The 19,012-nt window shown below is 43.0% G+C and overlaps 1 protein-coding gene across 2 annotated transcripts in view; it reads right to left on the bottom strand.

Moving 5' to 3' along the window:
• CD86 (CD86 molecule) overlaps positions 1-19,012 on the bottom strand; it is a 131,595-nt gene that overhangs the window by 11,683 nt on the left and 100,900 nt on the right. For both annotated transcript variants that reach the window (XM_012502118.2, XM_003275516.3), the window contains exons 2-5: positions 18,022-18,071; positions 5,913-6,248; positions 2,931-3,233; positions 6-149 (exon numbers count right to left, since the gene is read on the bottom strand). In XM_012502118.2, coding sequence (XP_012357572.2) covers positions 6-149; positions 2,931-3,233; positions 5,913-6,248; positions 18,022-18,071 — 833 coding nt within the window. The remainder of the gene's footprint in view (positions 1-5; positions 150-2,930; positions 3,234-5,912; positions 6,249-18,021; positions 18,072-19,012) is intronic.

Here is a 19,012-nt window from a genome sequence, read left to right as displayed (position 1 = left end):
CTCACCACATTTATAAGAGTTGCGAGGCTGCTTCTTCTTCTTCCATTTCCATAGAATTAGACAGAAAACCATCACACATATAATAACTGTTGGAAATACAGCTGTAATCCAAGGGATGTGGTCTGGGGGAGGCTGACGGTCCTCAAGCTCTACAAATGACCACAAATTTTCAATCAGCCAGGAGAGTCATTTACAAAAGGTTTCTTCTCTTTATTTACCTGCCAGCCTCTCCCCAGGGCTCTAAGGCCAGAGAAGCCTGAAATCCACAATATGAGGCCATAGAAAGTCCCAGTCTCAGGGCCTCAGCAGTGACCTAAGAATCAAGCCCATGCCTCTGGCCAAATGCCTGGACTGAGCTGCCATGCCTTCCTGGAGGTGGGGAGAACACCAACCATGATCAGGAAGAAGAGGGTCAGCCTGGCCCGTGATTCTGGAATCTGGGTGAGGTGTCTGCGCTGAGGCTCTCTGCATGTGCAGTCATTTGTGCTGTGCCTGCTATCCTGCCCCCCTCTGCAGTCAGTTCCCAAGCCCTGAAGTTCCTCTCGTGATGATTCTTCTGTCCACTATCATCTCCAGACACCTCTCATTTGGACAAATGGAACAGCTTCCACAGGCCCTTACCTCTAGTTCTCATTTGCTTGTTTGTTTAGTTTTTTCCTACTGAGGTCACAGTAGGTTTCCTCTTCATGGCTTTCAGCATATCTCATCTACTAAAAAACCTTTGATGTTTCTTCATGCCTTGAAGAAACTTCACGCCTTCAGGACCTACTTCCTTACGTGAGAACTCCTAAATTTCTGGGGAGTTGGGAAACAGGCTTTGTGGGGGAAAACTTAGAACTGAGTTGCCCACTTTAAAGACATTTTTGGGAACAGTTCTGGTAGCTAATCCCAAATTTCAGGAAAACTAGGACCAGCTAATCTATTAGCTTAGCTATAATTTGTAGACACATGCCCTGTTTCTGGGATGTTAAGAAGTTGTTGGCATTGCAGGCCATATTTAATCCCTTTTGAGTCTGTCCCCATCTATCCCACTTGAGCCAGTTTGGCACTTCCAATAAAGGGGGTTAGGGGTTATACTTACTAACATGGAGGCTGCTACCTTTTAACATGCAAAAAAGGTCCCTTGACTCAGGGTCTAACCTATCTCTGATCAAGCGATAGAATGGGAAACCCAGAGAGGCAAGCCCCATCTTCCTGAGGCAGCTAGAGCTGAAACATTTCTGAAGATGGGGGTACCTGTAGAAGTTTGGCAGAACAGTAGGTGAGAAGCAGCAGGAAGGTGAGCCATGATGAGGTTATAGTGGTGGCAAGCCCCTGTTAATTTGTAGACTATGGGAGCTGTAACAGAGGGCCCTGGGGCATGTCATATATGGTGATGTTGGTGGCCACAAGATGGCCACCAATCAAACTAATTACACATTGAAGGAGGTACTGAACTTCAGGCATAGCTTGGAGAGGCTTCTATCTAGCCAACAGAGGATACAGGAGAAGCAACTGGGACAGGACAAGGGGCTCCACCATTTACTGGACTCTCAGAAGCTGAAGTGTCTGACTAGGGAGAAGTCAGTAGCAGGAGATGAGATAGGCCCAGTTGTAAAGTTGGTTCATGGGGATTGGCCCCAGGGGCTGTTCACAGACCAAGTTATATCTGAACAACAAGACACTGGGAGAAAGGAGGCAACAAAGCCAGGGTATGGAGCAAGGAGTTGGATGGATGTCACTGGAGGGGGCAAGCCAAGAAGTCATCGCTGGAGAAGGGGTCAAGGTAAGAAGAAGGCAGATGTGGGGGTCAAGGTCAGCACAAGCAGTGATGGGACAGGGTAGATGCAGACCACCTTTATTCCAGGAGGGAATCTTGCAGTTACAGCTTCTTAAAAGAGGAGTCAAATATAGACACATGCCCTCCTGGGTAAAGCCAGGACTTTAAAATGTCAGGCTCCTATTAGTGGCTACTGCTTAGTTTCAATCCTTTCCTCCACTGAAGTGGTCCCTGAAGAATACTTGTGAACACACAAGCACTTCTGCCTCCAAGGCTTTCTTTGACATACCTCCTGCACTTATGTCAGATACAGCTGATCCACTGTGGTCCTCTCACCTGCTGAGCCCAGATACTGTCTCAAATTTTTTCTGCTAAGGAAGTCACCACAGTTTTGGGAACCTGTCATCCAGAATGCCCTCCCCTCCTCACCACATTTATTAACCCCAATAATTTATTTTACATGTGACAAGGTACCCCTTCCTTTAGGAACCATTCCCTGACCCTCAGGGATCTTGCCTACCTCTGAATGCCCATAAAACTCCTCATTACCAGTCACTTTTGTTTTAAATTTAGTCAGATATTTCCATGGAATAAAATTTAGATTCCAATTCAACCTTTTAAAAATCAAGTTTTTCATGTGTGCACATTATAGGGTTCTGATTCTACTGGAAGGTCCTCAAGGGCAGAGGGGGTGTCATATCTTTTTGTTTTCACTCCTGCAACCAATAATGTCCCAAATGGTTCTATACTCACAATAAGTACCATTTCTATGTCTGCATGTATGCATGGTGTGTGTGCATGTGTGTGCGTGTGTGTGTGTGTGTGTGTGTGCAAGTGCATGTATGTGTTGTAATCAAAGAAAGAATTCTAGCCTGGAGGAATCCTGCGTTTTTTAATCAAAACTTCAGAATCCTCCATCCAAAGGTAAACCAAGAGACTAAGTCCGTTTCAGGGCTAAAAGCATATTTCTTCAAGTGCAACATAGGCTCGTAGCCTCCTGGACCCTGCATCACTTAGGAGAAGCAGGAGCCCTCCATCTGGGTCCTTCCTAACAGCATCAGAAAATGGCCCAGTTGGAGGTTTCCTAGCAAGTCGGGGACATTGGGTGATCTGCCTTAAGCATTTGTGTATGATACCTGCTGAAAGAAATAGTCTTGGAAAACAGCTTTACCTATAGAGAAAGGTGAGGATAAAAGCCGTATCTTGTCAGTTTCCAGAACACAGAAGATGGTCATATTGCTCGTAACATCAGGGAATGAAACAGACAAGCTGATGGAAACGTCGTACAGTTCTGTGACATTATCTTGAGATTTCTGCATAACACCATCATACTCGATAGTTGAATTCTTGGTTCTTAGCAAAACACTCATCTTCTTAGGTTCTGGGTAACCGTGTATAGATGAGCAGGTCAAATTTATGTACACATTTTCGGTTATATTAGAAATTGGTACTATTTCAGGTTGACTGAAGTTAGCTGAAAGCAGAAGAGAGATACAAAAAAATCAACCTAAGTTTAGATGTATCTAGGAGGGAATAGCAAATAACTGGGTACTTGATCTGGGGCTCATTGGGGCACACCTGGGAGCCTCAGGGTGTCTAAAATGTGGCCCTCAGCCCAAGGTGAGTGCCACGTAATGACTTCATGTTTATTTTTCAACAATAGAGTTTGGGGCCATGCTTACTTCCTGCTTATCCAAATCAAGGGAGTGCTCTCTAAGTGACACAAGGGCTGTAATTGAGTCACCAAAGATTTACAATGAAGCCACTGTTTCCAGGGAGTAGAGTCTTTGTAAGGAGAAGTGGTCTGACCTCTAGGGCCCAGGTGTCCCATGGGGCACATTCCAGCTCACCAGTCTAAGAGAGCAGAAAGGGATTCAGCTGAAGCCTCACCAGGAGCTGACAGAGTTCATGGTGCTGCGATGCCCTGGGTCATATCTTTCAGAAACCCAAGCAGGATTGTGGTGAGTGGGTGGAGATTTTGGAATTCGAAATTCAGAACACTGATTTTTGCATGAGCATCAAAGTGTCTTCATAACATACTCTAAGAGGCCAAATCCAGCTATTTTAGGGAAAAATACATGATCTTAATAAACACAGTGTTTCTCTTGCCTTTGCTTGCCATTCGCACTTTTCTGGCTGTTCAGGATCACTGGCATGGAGCCCCTAGACCTGTGTCATGTGCCTTCTGTCAGAAAAAATCTCTTGTTCTTTTATAGTTACTAGGTAGTTTGCAGGTTCTACAAACTAATTTATAATTTAGTATATTCTTACTAAAAGGTCTGTCATTTGCGTGTCATCTTCATAAGTTTTGCTATGTTAGTGTACTATTTGAGCACTCTTCTTGGACTCTATGTGGTCTATAGAAGGTGAATTGCCAGACCGTATTTAGCTTTATTAACAACATCTGTGAAATCACATGTTGCGTAAGTTAGAGTTTTTCTAATATACATTAAAACAAATACGACATGGCTTTTCAAAATGCTTATCTGTGTCCCACCTGAAACATTTCCAATGGTACCTGGCCACATTTTGAAAACATGGATTTAGCACTTGGTTAACTGTTCCTAAAGCCCTGCAGCCTAGTTTAAATCACACAGGGTTCAAAGGGAGCAGCTCTCCATTCTATTTTTACTTTTGCTTCTGTTTTACTCTATGGTTTTAGAATAGGTGTTGCCTTTTCAAGTTTCATCAAAAATTAACCTGGATCCAATAATACCACACCTGGGTATTTCCTCTAGAGAAATGAGAACTTATGTTCACACAAAAACCTGTACATGAATGTTTACAGCAGCTCTATTCATAAGAGCCCCAAACCAGAAACAACTCAATGCCTTTTACTGAGTTGAATGGATAAACTATAAAATGCTACTCAGCAATAAAAAGGGACAAGCTTGATATGTGCAACAACTTGGGTGAATCTCGAAGGCATGCTAAACTAAAGAAGCCAGTCTTAAAAGGTTACATACTGTATGGCTCCACTTACGTGACACTGTCAAAAAGACAAAACTATAGGATGCCCAACAAGAGTTATGAGTGCAGACAGGGATCCCTATGAAGGGATAGCCTGAGGGAAATTTTTAGGGTGATAGAAACGCTCTATGTCCTGTGGCAGTTACCTAAATCTATACATGATCTACAAAATCAGTAGAACAGTATACCAAAACAAAAAAAAATAATTTTACTGCGTGATAGTTTTTTTTTTTGTTTTTTTTATTTTTTATTTATTTATTTATTTTTATTATACTTTAGGTTTTAGGGTACATGTGCACAATGTGCTGGGTATATACCCAAAGGACTATAAATCATGCTGCTATAAAGACACATGCACACGTATGTTTATTGCGGCACTATTCACAATAGCAAAGAGTTGGAACCAACCCAAATGTCCAACAGCGATAGACTGGATTAAGAAAATGTGGCACATATACACCATGGAATACTATGCAGCCATAAAAAAGGATGAGTTCATGTCCTTTGTAGGGACATGGATGAAACTGGAAAACATCATTCTCAGTAAACTATCGCGTGATAGTTTTAAAAATATCTGTAGTGGCATTTAGGCCTTCTGAGGTCTGGTGAAGCGGAGGAGCTGGTTTGTAAGTTTGTGGGTTATGTTTTTTGGGTTTTTTTCACTTCTGTCTACCAGGATCATGGTCGTGGCAGCAAACAACTCATAAGCAACCTAGAGGAGACTGAAGGGAAAACCCAAATGTGTCAGCTGTCCCCTTTGCTAGGAGCTCCAGGCAAAGATTTAGTAGGTGAAAAATCTTGGACCCAAGGAAAAAATGAATGTAAGACATCTGAGGCCTTTATGGTTATATAAACTTTGTAATGGCCAAATTACCCATGGTTTTTACCATGGGTAATTAGCCATATTATCTTTCTTCAATTAGCTCTATTTTTTCCCCCAAAGCAGATTTGTACTGATCCTTCAGAAGCAGACTATAAAAAGTACAAAAGACTTTCAGTTCCCTACTCCCAGACTCTACACTCCCTTCAAATGCACTTCCCAGAAGTGGCTGTCCTCTGCCTTCTCTCTATAGGCTCCCCTTTCCCCCTGGGCCCCTCAAGTCCCCCTCCAATGTTTTTCTAACTCATTTGCAGTCTCATCTGAGAAGGCTAAGAATCTGAACCCACACCATTGACCACATACCTAGCACTGACAGTTCAGAATTCATCTGGTGGATGCGAATCATTCCCGTGGGCTTTTTGTGATGGATGATACATTGATACAAGCCCTTGTCCTTGATCTGAAGATTGTGAAGTCTCAGGGTCCAACTGTCTGGATCAAAACTTGTGCGGCCCATATACTTGGAATGAACGCTGTCAAATTTCTCTTTGCCTAAGTATACCTCATTCAGAACCAAGTTTTCCTGGTCCTGCCAAAATACTACTAGCTCACTCAGGCTTCGGTTTTGAGAGTTTGCAAATTGGCATGGCAGGTCTGCAGTCTCATTGAAATAAGCTTGAATCTTCAGGGGAGCAGCACCTAAAAAGGAAGGTTAAGGATTAGGGAGGGAGAAACAAGAGGAAAGGGGAAAAAACCTCCATTTCTCTTTATACAATATGCAGATCCTATCTTATCAGTAATCATGCTGAAGAATAAGATATTAAGCTCTGGAACTGTGCACACATACTTGGCATCTGGAGATTAGGACCTTTGTCCTTGCTTCACTGCTGACTAGATATGTGGCCTTGTACAAACTGCAATCTTTATGAGCCTCAGTTTCCTCATCTGATTAATGAAGTGGTTGACTAAATGTTCTAAGGGTCTTTCTAGTACTGTGGTTCTGTGAATTTAAATTGCAGGACAGGGAAAAACCAGTAGAGTTAACCCATTCACCCACCAGTTACCTTCGTATAACCTTAATTTTAGTTCTCATCACTGTAGCTGTTACAGTTTCCATAACTTCTACACCATCACCAAAAGCTTTCCCCTCACCCCCCATCCACATATTCCTTGGTCTGCTATGGTGAAAAGATTGCTGATAATGATAATAAATTATAGCCCCCCTTTATTATACTTCATTGGTTGGGGAATCACATTGAGTAATATCTTTGAAATTCAAATAGCTCCCTTTACAGAACTTCCCCTATGACTGCTGCTCCCATGGCCAGCACTCCCAAGGATGTCAAATGCTTTAGAAATGACTTCAATAGTGAACCAAGGCCTTTATTTTCAGTGACCTCTCTAAGCTCTTTCAGAGATCAGAAAGAGAACTGGGCAAATTTGATGGTTGTTTTGGGATTGTGGTGGTCAATGACCATTTAAGGCACATGAGTGAAATGCTGGAAATGAATCAGATGGGCAGGTGAGGATGTGCTTTGGGAGTATTGGGGAAACCCCAGGCACCGCAAACTTGCTGCTCCCAGTATGCACTGACCCTGGACAATTTTACAACCGTAGACATCAGGCTGGAAGAGTTCAGAGAAAGGCTTTAGTCCTTGAGGGCACTTTGGGGTTTGTGGGAAGGATGTGGGCCACCCAGCTACTTAAATGTGAATGATCACAGGGTTTGTGTAGGACCTTTTCTAGGTTACAGAATTACTTGAGACTTGGCACACACACACACAAAAGTAAGCAGTGGTGGGTGAGAAGTATGGGGGTGGAGAGTGGGAAGGCTGTTTCTTACTTAATATGAAGTTAGATGCCACCTTGGAGAGGAAGTTAGTGTAAGTTCTAAATATAATTTCATCATTCAGGATTTATGTGAAGGCATGTTGACATTGAGGAGGAAAGGGAGGAGATGGGTTGATGAGAGAGATGAGAGGAGTTTCATTTGAAGAGTTCTTAGTGGGGGAGTAATTAAATTGATGTGGTTTCTCTTGAAAGGGGAATAGAAGGACAAATAACAGTGACATGCCCTTGTCAAACTAAACTGTGTACAGAGTGGCCCAGTGAGAACACATGATCAAGGGGTTAGTGGTGGTCTTGAAATCTTAGGGAAGCAGACAGCAGGCATCAGTGGGAGTTTGCACAAATATGAATCACTGCCTATTTCATTACACTCACTAGGACCCCGTGAAGTACTTGAGGTGTAAAATGCACCACCTGTAGAGGATGCGTACCTGTATTGGAGGGAGGAGGGAAAATCTATATACGTACCCTGACAGTGAAAGGGAGACCTAAGGAACATTTAGTGTGTTTATTAATCACCTTACAAGGCAAACCTGAGGCTTCTGCATCTTCTTTGCTGAGCTCTTAATGTAATGCAAGAGTGCCACCTACTGTAACAGCTTCTAGCATTGTCTCTGGGAAAATACTGGTTTTAGTCTAAATTGTCATGTAATATAGGACAGATGACCTAATGGAGAAACCAAACACACAGTTAAAAATTCTGCCAATTAACAGTCAATGTTATGTTATTACTCAGCTCTCAGTTGTGCCTTCTGGACCTGGAAATGACTTTGTCTTTAGCTGCTTCTGTCTTCTTGATTTACATATATATTTTCTTTTTCTGTAGAGCCTCACAGTATCTTCTTTCCTTCCCATCCATTCTCTCCACTCACAGACCAGTCTAACTCTACTGACCCAGGCCCCTTCTCTCAAAGATTACAACGGCTTTCTCTTCCATTCATTGAGTGCTCCCTTCTTCACCTAGCAACTGAAAGTGTGATGTATGGACCAATGAGATTCACGTCACCTGTGAGCTGGTCTGAAACACGGAATCTCTGGCCCCACCCAAGACTTACTGATTCAGAACCTCCATTTTAACAAGAGCTATAGTTTGAGCAGCTGCTATAGAGAATCTCTGCCTCTGTCTCTAGAGTAGATCACAGAAAATGACAGGAAAAATTTTTTTCCATCCATCCCTCCCCAGACTCCCTCTCCTCCCCATGGGGTGGAAATCACTTTGAAATCCATTCTGAGTGGAACTGAAAGTATTTTGCAATTTATACACCATAGCACCTCACCAACCACTGGCTTCCATGATCTCACACAGAGCTAGGCATGGGGGATGCTGCTAATCCTTTCTCTGACTAAATGGGGAAAGTTTGGCTCAAGGTCTGTGATCACCAAATGACTTCAGGCCTTCCAATTTATGACCCCAGACTTCAAGCCTCCTAGCAACTGGACTTTCTGGGACTCCATAGGTGGGCAAGCATTGAGAATCTCTCCCTTCCCCAGCACTTGTGTAAGAGGAATGGTTGAAGTCTAGTTACAATGGGTTGCTATGATGTCAGGAACAAGTCGCTCAAGAATCCAGCTAGATGCCTTCATAATCAGCTGAAGGAATTTGTTTCAAAGGATAATTAAGGACTTCCTGAGCAACATACTCTACTGTTGGAATGCCACTTAAAAACCGTAATTTGCTAACCTTATGAAGTCTCTGACCCCACTGGGACTTCAGTGTTCCCTGGCTACTATCCCCAAATGCATATCTTATATATTTAAGAATTATCTCTTCTTTATGTTCCCATGCTTACCTATACTAAAAAAAATTCCTTCTTTTACTAAACTGCCTCCAAAGTTTTACTTGGCCCTTTGGAAGCCTCATTCCATTAATTACTACAAGGAAACTCTCCCACACCTTCAACTCCTTCGTTCACTGTTTCCCCTGAGGTTATTATTTCAGTGAAATCTGGCTTCACCCAAAGGAAGCCACTTGCTCCAGCCCCAGCTACTGTTTGTTTTATCACACTTTGTGGGGACTTTGAGCAACACCCTCCCCTTTTGAGGTGTCTGACTCTCTCATTGCTTGTAGCTACTAAATCACTACCACCTTGCTCAATGAGGATTTTGGCATTAGATGCAAGGTCTTGCTAACAATTTGGGTGACTTCTTCATGAATGAGTCTAACAAACTTGCCTCAAATTTCTTTGATCTTGTCAACTCCACAGGTCTTCACCCACAGACTATTTCAGCAGCTGCCCCCCACCCTCTTATGACATAACCCTGAAACTTTTCACCTGGAGCAGCTCAGTCCCTAGAATCTTAATCTCAATATACTAATCTCCATCGACAACCTCCTATTCATCCAGGTTTTGCTCTTGCTTACTCCTTCTACATCTGTTGTTCAACTTCATCAAGACCTCAGCTTTATCCAGACCCTGTAGCGCAGTGTTTTCCACAAGAACTCTTAGTGATAATGGAAATGCTCTATCTCTGTGCTGAACAATATGATAGCCACCAGCCCCTGTGGCTATTGAGCAATTGATACATGGCTAGTATGACTGAGAAGCTGAATTTTTAATCTTATTTAATTTTAATTAATTGAAATTTTAGTAGTCACATATGGCTAGTGGTTATTATATTGGACAATGCAACGATAGTATGTCTTTGTAATTATTCCTTGCCACAACTTCAATAAACACACCCCTTTGTCTCTATAAAATTTACCCTGGGGACACTCTACTTTTGGTCTACATGTCTGTTCTTACAACTGGGCAGTTGAGCAGTTCTGGAGGAAATTATTCAGTTGTGCAGACTGGTGACATTCCAAATCTGCAGTGTCCAGTCTCACTTCACTCGGCCTCCAGGCTATTCACCTGGTTCACCACCGTTACTTCAAACAAAAACCTTGTGCTACTGCTTTTAGCTTCTCTTTCCCTTGGAGTCAAACTCCTTGAAAGAGTAAGCAGCAATTCCTGCCTTTACTCCCAGCCTCCCACCCCCATCTCTCTACTGAAACTCCCTGACAAAGGTTGTTGGTGACTTCACACCATAGCCAAGACTTGAGCTCTTTTCAGATCTCAACTCATTTGACCGCTGTGTCAAATGTAAGTGTTGGCATCTCTCCTCATTGAAATGCTCTATTCTTTCCCAATCTCTGATTTCCTCGTTAATTTTCTCAAATCACTCTTTAATTTTGGTAACCTTGAGTGCATGTTCTTGGTCTTCTTATTCTCCATACTTTCCTGGTTTTTCTCTTCTAGCCCCATGGATTCAACTGTCAAGTACAAGCTAATAACTCCCAGGTGCTTATTGCCAGCCTATAACTTTCACTAGAGTTTCAGATACCTGTATCCAACTTCCTGCTGGATGTCTCTATCTAGATAGCAAGAGGTACTCTCTTCCTCCCCTTCAGCCTTCCTCTACTCTATCTCAAGGAATGCTTCCCTGTCTGGGAATGGCCAGACAACCCACTTCTGTCTACGATCATCTAAATCATCTGTATAACCAAGATGAATCATCTGTATACCCAAAATACCCAACAGAGGCTCTACACAAGTGTGTCTGAGGAGATCTAGAACTACTACAGCCAGAGCTGAACTCCAATATATTAAGAAAAGGGTGGAGGAGACTAATGTAGTTGTCTCCTAACTCATCTGCCTGCTCCATCCTTGTCCCCGTGTCTAGTTTCTCAAGCCAAAATGATCCTTTAAAAATACAGCTCCAATCACATAATCCTCCTGTTCAGAAGCCTCTGATGCCTTCCTACCAAACTGAAAATTATATCCAGATCCCTTCCCCTCACACTGAGAACTACATCCAAAGTCCTTCCCCTGGCCTTATAAGACCTCATGTAATTGCGTCCCCAGTACCTATCAGGCCTCTTTCCCCCGCTTACTCTGCCCCAGCCACACTGCCTCCCTTGACATTCCTCCAAAAGATCACACGCTTTGTCTTAAGTCCTCTTTTCATGTTGTTCCTTCTGTCTGGAAGGTTCTTCCTCTAGACAGTCTCACAGCTACTCCTTCACTTCATGTAGGTCTTTCATTAAATGCTACCTCCCAGGGAGATTTCTCTAACCATTCTATTGAAGATAGCATCCTTGGCATTCTGTCCCTCATGCTGACTTATATTTATTGTGGTACTTATCATGACATGACATGGTATGTTTGGTTATTGTCTGTCTGTCCTGAGAGGTCTGTGTTCTGATTAAAAATCTATGTGTGATTTTTCAGACCTGACCACAGGCAATTAAAGAGGCTTAATCTAACCAGCCTTGAGAGGAAGTTGCCCTTTCCACACCAGACTTGGTGCACAGTCAGTGCATGGCAGTCTCTGAAGGGGGTTGCAGTCAAGATCTCAGCCTCCCACCAGTCATGCTTTTTCACATACTTGCAGTCTTAGCCCAGGCACCCTCATTCTTAGGTCTCTTTATCTGAGGCTCTGGGGTGAGGTCTTCAGGCACCTCTGCTGAAGCCTCCTCATCATGGAGAAGACACTTTTCCCCATTCAGACTCAGTACCTAGCACTTTTCCACTCCCTGCCTTGAAGACACTGTTTTCCACTCTGACTCAGTACCTAGTATTTTTTCCACTCCTAGCCCTAAAGACACTATTCCCCACGCTAATTCAGTACCTTGTACTTTTCCACTCCTAGCCCTCTCACTTCATTTTCCTCATGAATTCTCCCCACCCTTGGATTCCTCCACCCCCAGGTCCATAAAACTGCTAGAGCCTTTCATTCAGGGCTTCTTCAATGGTAAGGCTACCCTCTAAGTCTGCACTGATTCACCTGACCCTCGACTGGTATACTCACTCTATGTGGGAAAATGGAGCAGGCAGAGTCTGCCCTTCCTCCCATTTTAGCCTCTTGATTATACCATCGTAGTAAGAGATTAAAAGCTGAACTATTGTGTTTTTGTTTTGCTGCTATAATTGGCTCCTCTGACACCTGACAACTCAGCTCTCTCTCCCAGCTCAGCTGAGCACCTGACATCTCCCATTAGAATAAGCTCCATGACAGCAGGGGCTTTGTCACTTTTCCTCACTGTGACATTTCCAGTACCTGCAATTGTCCCTTACAGATATGAAGCACTCAGTAAGTAATTGTTGAAGAAATGAATGGAAAAATCTCAAGAATAACTAGGGAAATGCAATTTAAACCTCAGTGAGAAACCATTCTTTTTGCCCATCTGATTGGCACATATTAAAAAAACTACTGGTAATACCCAGAGTCTGCGAGAGTGTTAGGAAAATGGGTCCTGTCATGTACTGCTGGTAAAATTCTAAATTGGTACAACCTTTTTGGAGGACAGTTGGTAATATGTAAGAAAACTAATTACGGGCTTCAGCATTGACTTAGCAACTCAATTTCTTAAGAATTCATTCTACAAAAAGATACATGTGCACAAAATTAGAGGTATACAGATATTCATTGTTTATAAGAACAATACACTGGAAATAAGTTAAATGGTTTAACAAATAATGATACATACACATAAAGTAATGCCATGTAGCTGTGAAACAGAAAGCTGTAGGGCAGTACACTATTATAACTAATAGTATGGATTCTGGACAGCATGAGTTCAATCTCAGCTCAACTACTCACAGCCTGTGTTACTATAGGCAAATTACTTAACTCCCCTGTGTCTCAGTTTCCTCTTGCAAAAAACAGGAACAATAATGGTACTTACCTCATAGGTTTGTTGTGAGGATTAAAGAAATGAATATTTGAGTTAGTGTTGGATCAAATACTGGCCTGTGGTAAGCATTGATTGATTTACTTGTTTTTGTTTTTTAATTTATTTTTAACATTATTAATGATAGAGAACAATGTCTATTGACATAAAATCAATAATTTATAGATAAATTTACTTGAAAAATTTTTAAATAAGTATATTTAGGATACTTAAAAAGATATTTGAAGTAACATCAAAAAGTACAAAAAATTATAAAACATAAAAATAGATAGGCCATGCCTATAATCCCAGGACTTTAAGAAGCTGAGATGAGATAATCACTTAAAAGGAGTTCAAGACCAGCCTGGGCACAAAGCGAGACCCCGTCTCTAAAGCAAAACAAAACAATAACAAAAAAAACTAGTCAGGCATGGTGGCATGTACATATAGTGCCAGCTATTCAGGTGGCTGAGGCAGAAACATCTCTTGAACCTGGGAATTAGAGGCTGCAGTAAGCTTTGATGGCACCACTGCACTCCTCTAGCCTGGGTGACAGAGTTTTTTGCTTCCGTAAATCTCAACAGTACTTCTGGGGACAAAATACCAGGTTACATATTTTGGAAATGGTATTAAAACTCCCCTCTCACAAAGGAAAAATAAGCCACAGTCTCTCAAACACTTGCTCCTTCCAAAAAAAATGTCTGCTTGCCTTGGGAGCCTCTCTGTTCCATACCAGTTTCACTCTTGCTCCCAAACAACCCTATACACATCCTATTCAGTGATTGTCTTCCACTAAATCAACTTGTCTGATTGCTCATTTTCTCTGGAACCCACTAAAAGCCCTCCTGAAACAATCAACTAATATGGGGGTAAGATATTCCCTACTAGATAACATACATCTATTTTTAAAAACACTGAAATGGTGGCTTAACATAAAGGGGTGAATCCAATAGAACTATTAGGCTCCATGACAATTCTTTGGGAATGATAGGTCTCAGCTGTCTATTCACCTCCGGGTGATGGTTTTAATGAGGGCTATCAACAACAGCAAGAAATGGGAGTCAAAAGTAACCATCCACGCAGATATCTGCAAAAACCTGGGGGGGAAAACAGTGGACCTTTCCACAGGAATGAGGGTTTGAGGGCGCAGTGGCTCATGCCTGTCTGTAATCCCAGCACTTTGGGAGGCCGAGGCGGGCAGATCACCTGAGGTCAGGAGTTCGAGACTAGCATGGCCAACATGATGAAACCCGGTCTCTACTAAAAATACAAAAATTAGCTGGGTGTGGTGGTAGGTGTCTGTAATCCCAGCTACTTGGGAGGCTGAGGCAAGAGAATCACTTGAACCTGGGAGGCGGAGGTTGCTGTGAGCCAAGATCATGCCATTGCACTTCAGCCTGGGTGACAGAGTAAGACTCCGTTGCAAAAAAAAAAAAAAAAAAATCTTAAAGTGAAGAAATATTCCAACTACCACTCCAGGTACATGAAATTAACTAGAGGTGTTGTTCAAGAGAAACGAGAAGCCCTAGGACCCAGAGAACCCTCAGACAAAAAGAGAGCAGCTACCGAAACTCAAACTGGAAAGATACTTCCTCCTGATGTGGGAGCTACTGATTTTTCGAAAACCTCTCTGGCTCCAGCCTAAAAGTGTGATGGAGGTGCCAGGACAGCGGCAAACAGAGCTTGAAAGTTAGAGGTGCCTCAGCAAGTGGCACTGGAAATTCCTTTCACTTTATAAAAACAAGGCACAAACTGTAACCTAATTCTGCAAGGCCACAGGTGCCCATTTCAGTCTTAAACTCCCATCCAATTTTACCCTCAAGAGCAGGGGCAGCAAATACTACTGTGTCAAATTTCCATGACAGAGGACACAAAATATAAAGGAGGGAAAAGTGAAACATAATTGCTTCACTGTATTGCTATTTCTATGCCATGAAATGAATTATTCAGCTCTACATTTTGGGGGTGGATTATTTGGGCCAACTGCATCTCCTTTCTCCCTTTGGACGCCTGCCCTGTAGCTGGGTCACTGTTCATCAGCCCCGTAAGCAGAGGTGTGCCCTGAGAAGAAAGAATTCAAATAGAATCTGATTTGTTGTTGCTTTTCATCGTGTGTGAATTACTGGCAATGTTATTTTCTAATCTGATGTCATGGGCTTTCTATTCCACTTTAAAATTGTACTGCCAAAAATTTAGTCACTTATTCTCTCACCACCACAAAACTTAAACGGTTACCATTTGAGGTTGTTGCTTTCAATACTGATAACTCTCTTCTCAGGAGCAAAGAAATTTCTAAGAAGTGTCAATTGCAAGTCAAGGGCAAAGGTGACACCTGAACTCAGTTTTCATAGAGTGTCTCGGCTTTACTTTCTCACTTTCAGTGTGCAGAGTCAGAAAATTTGGTGGGAAATGGTGTTCCAGTTTAGTGTTTTCTGGAAATGTGTTTCCAGGGCATTTTTCTTCCTTCTCTCCCAGATCTTGAGAGCTGGGCTGGTCACTTTGATGAGAAGGGCTTGGGCCCAAGCTCTTGGGTCAACTGAGGTGTCAGCTGCAGGTGATGGGGAGGATGCACTGGATGAACATGGATGAGGCGGAAACTATATTATCCACCAAAGCTGTTCAGGCCCCATGGAAGAAGTCTTACCACTTATTCGTGGTTTACCACAAGAGTTAGGAGAAGAGTCAAGTGAACAAATGCTAAATCTACATTGCTGAGTGTGAATCCAAGCTCTGCCACTTAGTAGCTCTGTCGATCTTGGGTAAATTACTTCACCTCTCGGGGCTTTAGTGTCCACATCTTAAAATGGGAAATAATAACAAGACCTAAAGCAGAAAGTTATTGCGAGGCTTAAATGAGTTAATATTTATGAGGTACTCAGAACAGTACCAGGCACAAAGTAAGGGATATATATACACACATATACATGTACAGTCATGTACTGCACAGCCACATTTCAGTCATATACAATGGTGGTCCCATAAGATTATAACACCATATTTTTACTGTATCTTTTCTATGCTTAGATATGTTCAGATACAAAAATACTTACCATTGTGTTACAACACCTACAGTATTCAGCACAGTAACATGCTGTGCAGGTTTGTAGCCTAGGAACAATAGGCTGTGCCAGGTAGCCTAGGTATGGAGCAGGCTATGCTATCTAGTTTTGTGTAAGGACACCCTATGATGATTACACAATGACAAAATCACCTAACAATGTGTTTCCCAGAACGTACCCCTGTTGTTAAACAATTCATGACTGTGTGTATATATGCATTTATCAAATAAATAAAATAAGTCATGTGCGATGGTTCATGCATATAATTCTAGCACTTGGGGAGGCTGAGGTGGGAGAATTGCTTGAGCCCAGGTAATCGAGGCCACAGTGAGCTGTGACTGTGCCACTGCACTCCAGCCTGGGTGACAGAGAGAGATGTTGTCTCAAAAAAATAAATAAATAAATAAGAAGTGGATGAGAAGGGAATCTTATTGGATAATGTTCTCTAGAGTCTTGTCTTCTTGCTTTGCTCTCTGACACACACATACCTCCCACCTCCCCAGGAGCTAAGGTAGCAGGTCACGGGCCCTGGGGGTTGGAAGCTGCTGTTGTTACCTAAGTCAGTGATCAGCTGGCACATCTACAGACCTCACACTCAAGGACTCCACAAGCTCAAGGTGCTAAGCAGAAAACACAAATCCCAAAAAGCTTATCCCAGCCAGCATGGATCTGAGGGACCATCTCTTTGTAGTTCCCTGACTCTTCATCATCCACAGCAGACATGAGGACAGTGGCCAAGGGCCTGGTGTATGGCCATCTGGAGGAGGTGAACTCATGGCTGGTGGCCTGTGGGTGCTGTAGCCAAACTTCAGGCTCAGTTCACCTCCCTGTCTTAGTGGGGTGGCTTCCCTCTCAGGCCTGCAGGTGGAGACAAGGAGCGGCAGGAAGGGGTGGGCCAGGAGTAACTACAAGACACTGAGTCACAGGATACATGGCAGGGACCGCAGCCAACTCCTGTTTATAGATGAAGAAACTGAAACTCAAAGTGGAACTGTAAACAGGGAAGATCTGAGTTTTGTGAGGCTGGATGCTGTTAAAATTTTGAAGGGAGGTGGTGGATAGTTAAAGAAAAGAATGTAGAATTCAAATACAAAATGCCCCTGACTGCTAACACCACCAGACAGGTGGAGAACGGCATGGAGGGAAAAGTTGCAGAGGAAGGAGACAGTGGTTATAACTTTTTGTGGTTAAAATATCTTACTTATTCAAATTTTACCAGAGCATAAGACATGTGACCACACTGCTCGGGGGCCCTTCACAGTGTCTTGAGGGGGATTTAGAAAGGGTTGTGCAAATGCAGGGCTCTGAAGCTTCAGCTTCATTGGCTCCACTATAAATCAGCTGACACAATCACAATTAGCTGAAGATCCATAGTTGTCAGGAAGCCATGGCAACCATGATGTATATGCATGGGCTATAGGGAAGGGAGTGAGAGAGGGTAGGGAAGTCAGGGACGTGAAAGCCAGTGCTCTGTATGAAGGGAGACTTTTGGAATTCCATCAGTTGTTTCCTAGGAGCCTGAGAAAGACAGAAAGAGGGTCAGAGAAGACCAGAAGAGAATATGTGTGGAACAAAAGAGTCAAGTCTCAGGGGCCTCAGTGCAGCAGCCTTCCACCATCCCCATGGGATGGGCCAGGCTACCCTACTCTGAGCATCTAGGCTCACTGATGTGAGACTGCGGAGGAGGAAGAAGCACACCGGGGGGAGAGCTCCATCCCAGCTGCCTGCCATCAGCTGTTCTCAATCATAACACTTCCTTCTTCTCCAGGAAAGTCTTCTTTGCATGTGGTCTTGTACAACGCTCAGTAGAAAGTGAGTAAAACCCACCAAGTCTCAGGCCTGGGCTTGCTGTGGTCAGACTCATCAGGAGACAGTAGGATTTCAGGACTTAACAAAGCTGAAAGGTTCTTACCAGAGAGCAGGAAGGCCATCACAAAGAGAGTGTTACTCAGTCCCATAGTGCTAGAGTCAAAAAAGAAAAGGTAAAACTTGATTAGAAAAGGAAACTGAAAACCCATGTTCACCAAAACATGACCTAGAAGTGGAGTTTGGGATTCACTTGGGTTCTCGGGTGTGCAGAGACAATGCCAGAGCTTCATCAAAGCCATTTCCTTTTGCTCTTAGCTCCATTGATAGGTCACATTTCCCAGCCTCCCCTGCAGTTAGATAGGCCATGAGACTGGCTTCTAGCCAATGGAACTGTGGGCAGAAAAGATGTTTCTTCCAGCTCTGGCTGCTGTAGTCTCCTCTCTTTCCTCTCTCTCCTGCCTTCTTAGCAGCAGGGGATCCAGAGGAAATGTCCAAGGGCCTAGACAATCGCAAAGTCTTACAATGGAAGGGACCTAGTTTGCTTAATAAACTAGTAAAGCAGCTGTCTTTACACCTCTCCCACAACTGATCTACATTGGATTGTGATATTGGCAAAAAATAAAATTTGAGGGATTGGTTATTGCAGTAGCTAGTATTATTTATCTTGACCAACACAACAGGCACGATGGGGGCAATCGGAGAGTATTGCATTTACGCTTAGAAATCAGCCTTCCTTTTGTTTTCCTGTGGTTCTCAAACTTGAATGTGAGTAAAAATCACCCGGAGAGTTTCCTGGGCCTCATCCGCAGAAAGTCTGGCTTAGTAAGTTGGGATGAAACCCATGAATTTTTATGTTTAACAACATAAGGTGATGACATGCTCCCGGCCCAAGGACCACACTTTGAGAGCAATTCACTTAATCTACATGATGAAGCCAAGAAAAAGGATATGCTTTGCTTTATAACTTCTATCTTCTTTCTTCCTCTCCCTCCTCCCTCCTTCACCACCCAAGCACTTACCCTAACTAGCACCAAAAAGGCTGCTTAGTGGCTTATAAGGAAGCAAAGAATAAGGAGAGGTGACCAACATTAGAT

The sequence above is a fragment of the Nomascus leucogenys genome, chromosome 21 (assembly GCF_006542625.1).
Source record: "Nomascus leucogenys isolate Asia chromosome 21, Asia_NLE_v1, whole genome shotgun sequence".
NCBI classification, from domain to species: domain Eukaryota; kingdom Metazoa; phylum Chordata; class Mammalia; order Primates; family Hylobatidae; genus Nomascus; species Nomascus leucogenys.
The sequence above is the reverse complement of the archived record's forward strand: the minus strand, read 5'-3'. Positions and strand labels throughout refer to the sequence as shown.